Source organism: Bombus pascuorum, chromosome 7 (assembly GCF_905332965.1).
Source record: "Bombus pascuorum chromosome 7, iyBomPasc1.1, whole genome shotgun sequence".
Classification (NCBI taxonomy): domain Eukaryota; kingdom Metazoa; phylum Arthropoda; class Insecta; order Hymenoptera; family Apidae; genus Bombus; species Bombus pascuorum.
The window spans coordinates 4,940,391-4,943,535 of NC_083494.1; the positions used below are offsets into that span (position 1 = coordinate 4,940,391).

At 55.2% G+C, this 3,145-nt stretch overlaps 1 protein-coding gene across 1 annotated transcript; it reads left to right on the forward strand.

Annotated features, from left to right (window-relative positions):
* The first annotated feature begins 2,033 nt into the window (after nt 1-2,033).
* Nucleotides 2,034-2,915, forward strand: LOC132909087 (uncharacterized). The gene has a single exon (XM_060963676.1). The coding sequence runs from the start codon at nt 2,034-2,036 to the stop codon at nt 2,913-2,915; it is 882 nt and encodes a 293-aa protein (XP_060819659.1).
* The last annotated feature ends 230 nt before the right edge of the window (nt 2,916-3,145 follow it).

Sequence of the window (3,145 nt, forward strand, 5' to 3'; positions counted from 1 at the left end):
ACTTAACCAATGGCCCGGTCTAGGTCGATCGATGTAACACTGGCCTTAAGTCCAATTATGTCCAAAATCTTGTCCAAGGATTGCCCAAGTCGTCATCATTTTAGTTATCCACATAACATTATGTATGCATGAGCTGCTGTTTTTAATTTATGCATTTACAGATTCCTTGATCTACTACCGACTCCTTTAGATAATACATCTAATAGAAATTATATCATGTTTCTTGCTTAGCTCGATGGTTACGCCAGGTGTTGGTGGGTTCTTCACGCTCCGTTTAGCCATGGCAACCGCATATGAGACACGACGACGCGCACCCAGATACGACGAACGTGTTACCGGCGGTATCACAGGGATGTAGGAGTGTGACTCGAGGAGAAGAGATCGCGATATCCCTTGCCCCTGAGCAACTACGATCTCAAATGGGACCTGCGATACGACCGTTATCAAGCGGCGTATCGCTTTCACCCAGAGATATATCACACTTTCAAATCACCCCCTCGTGGGGATTCTAAAATTCAATAAACCAAAATTGACCATTGTGTCAATAAATAAGTAAATAATTAGATCAATAAATAAAATAAATAAATAATAAGGGTTAAGTAATTAGTTAAATTCAGCAATTAGTCAATAACTTAAAATAAATAAATAAATAAATATTATTACATCTAAACATATATTGCACGACTCGATGGAACCTCTTAACACATTTAAGACTATCGCTTTAATGTTAATCTTTAAAATTCCTATTTCCTTAAGACTTTGCCTTATAATTGGTGTTCATCAGATGTTCTAGACATGTTTGTTATTTCCTGGTTTTTATTCCTCCGCTTTTTGAAGGTAATCTCTTTTCTCGTAGCGGACAGTAACGTTGACCACGAGAATCCGTTCCTCGCTTTTAACTACGAGGTTCGGCTTGTATAGATTACCTCTTACCTTTAATGTAGGTTCGGCTTGTATAGATAACCTCTTACCTTTAATACAGGCTTACGCCCTCCCTGCGTAAGATCCTCTCGGGATGGGGAACCCTCCCCCTCAGCCGCTCCGCCAACCCCTTCCGCAGCATAACTAGCTTGCAGAAGGAGGCTACCCATAGTCACTCTCGCTGGGGCTTCGGGGGCCTTTCCTTTTGCCCCCCTCGTTGTGGTGGTCGCCATCGCTTGCTCCATCCCCCTCGTCCTTCTCTCGGTTAGTCGTTCCACCATCTCGTGCAGACGACTGACCTCACTCTCCAGAGAGCGCACCCTCTCCCGTAGATACGCGGCGACCGCATGTTCTTGACCGTTGCTCGATCCCACGTCCTTGTCGGTAGTTTCGGCTCCCCGGATTCATCCATCCACATGTCGTCATCGCCAACACCGCCGTCGCGGATGCGGAGGGGGCAGAGACCGGCCACAGTCGAGGCGGCAGAGACTGGCCACCGTCGAGGCGGCAGCGGAGGTGTCCACTGTACGCTTCTGGAGCTCAGTTTGGCTTCCAGATGGGACGGTCTACGGCCGATGCCATCGGCCGTGTTCGCACCCTCGGAGAGGCGGCCATGCGGCGGGGTTACGAGGCATTGACTGTGTCGCTAGACGTTGTCAAAGCCTTCAAAAGCATCCCCTGGGACAGGATAAGCCGGGCCCTCGAGTTCCATCGGGTGCCCGCTTACCTGCGGGTGTGATCCGGGACCGTAATGTCGTCTACACGGAAGGATGATGGGGAGGGCGGTGAGCCGTGGTGTCCCGCAAGGTTCTGTACTGGACCCGTTGCTGTGGGACATCGCGTACGATACGGTGCTTCGGGCACCGATGCCCCCGACTTGGCGCTGACAGGCTACGCCGACGACACGTTGGTGCTGGTATGGGGATCGACATGGGGCAGAACCGTCCGTCTGGCCGAACTAGCGCTGGCCTGCGCGGTCGCCGCAATCAAAGGGTTGGTGCTGGAGGTATCCCCCGAGAAGTCCTAGGCGATGCCGGAGGGCCGATCACGGGACGCCACCGGCGGACTATCGCCTGGGGTTGGCGGGGGCAGGGATCCGGGTCGGGACCAGTATGAGATATTTGGACCTGACTCTCGACAGTCACTGGACATTCGGCGCTCACTTCGAGCGTCTAATACCGTCAGTCGAGGAGACGGCGAACGCCTTAGGAAGTTTGCTGCCTCGGCTAGGCGGCCCCGGTGTTAGAGTGCGTAGGCTGTACGCCAGCGTGGTGCGAGAAAAGCTCCTCTACGGAGCTTCGATCTGGGCAGAGGACGTGGTGACTAACAGTCGCAATCTTCGAGCGATCAGGAGGCTGCACAGGGCGGTGGCCATCAGAATAACGAGGGTTTTTCGCACCATTTCGGCGGCGGTGCTCGCCGGGCTTCCCCCGTTCGAGCTGCAGGCCCTGAGGTGTCGCGAGATTTATCTCCGCACTCGGAGTCTGCTGGGCGGAGTTGGTGCGATGGACGCCAACGCGGAAGCACAAGCTCGGCGGGAACTGCTCGGAAGATGGCGCGCCGGCCTCGACACAAGAACGGGCGCGTCGAGGCTAAGGGACCTCGAAGCCGTACTGCCAAACTGGGACGTTTGGTTGGACGGAGACGCACCTCCCTTGACCCACAGGGTGACGCAGCTGCTCACAGGACACGGGTGTTTCGGTGAGTATCTGCCCCGAATCGGGAAAGGGGCGACCGCGCATTGTCACCACTGCGGTGCAAGAGTGGACTCGGCGCAGCACACGCTGGAAAATTGCCCGACATGGGCGGCGCCGCGCCACTCTCTCACCGGGGAAATAGGATACGACCTCTCGCCGCCGGCCATTCTTGAGGCATTGCTAACGAGCGAGAGAGGCAGGAATGCCGTAGCCTCTTTCTGCGAGCTAGTTATACTGCGGAAGGATGTAGCGGAGCGGGTGAGGGAGCGGGATTTCCATCCCGAGAGGATCGGCTGACGTGGGTGCAGCGGTGCTCGTGGACGCGTCTACACGGGTCGCGCGAGGGCCACCGCGACCTCCGATGGGGCTTAAAATTAGGTGCTGGACTCTCTAGCACCCTGGGGCCACCAAACAGTCCGGTTGGGGATCCGGACGGCGCCGAGGGATGGGACGCGACGTGACATGGCAGCACACCGCGCCATTTGCGGACAGATTGTTGTTCGCGGGGGTGCCTGGTGTGTCGCCTC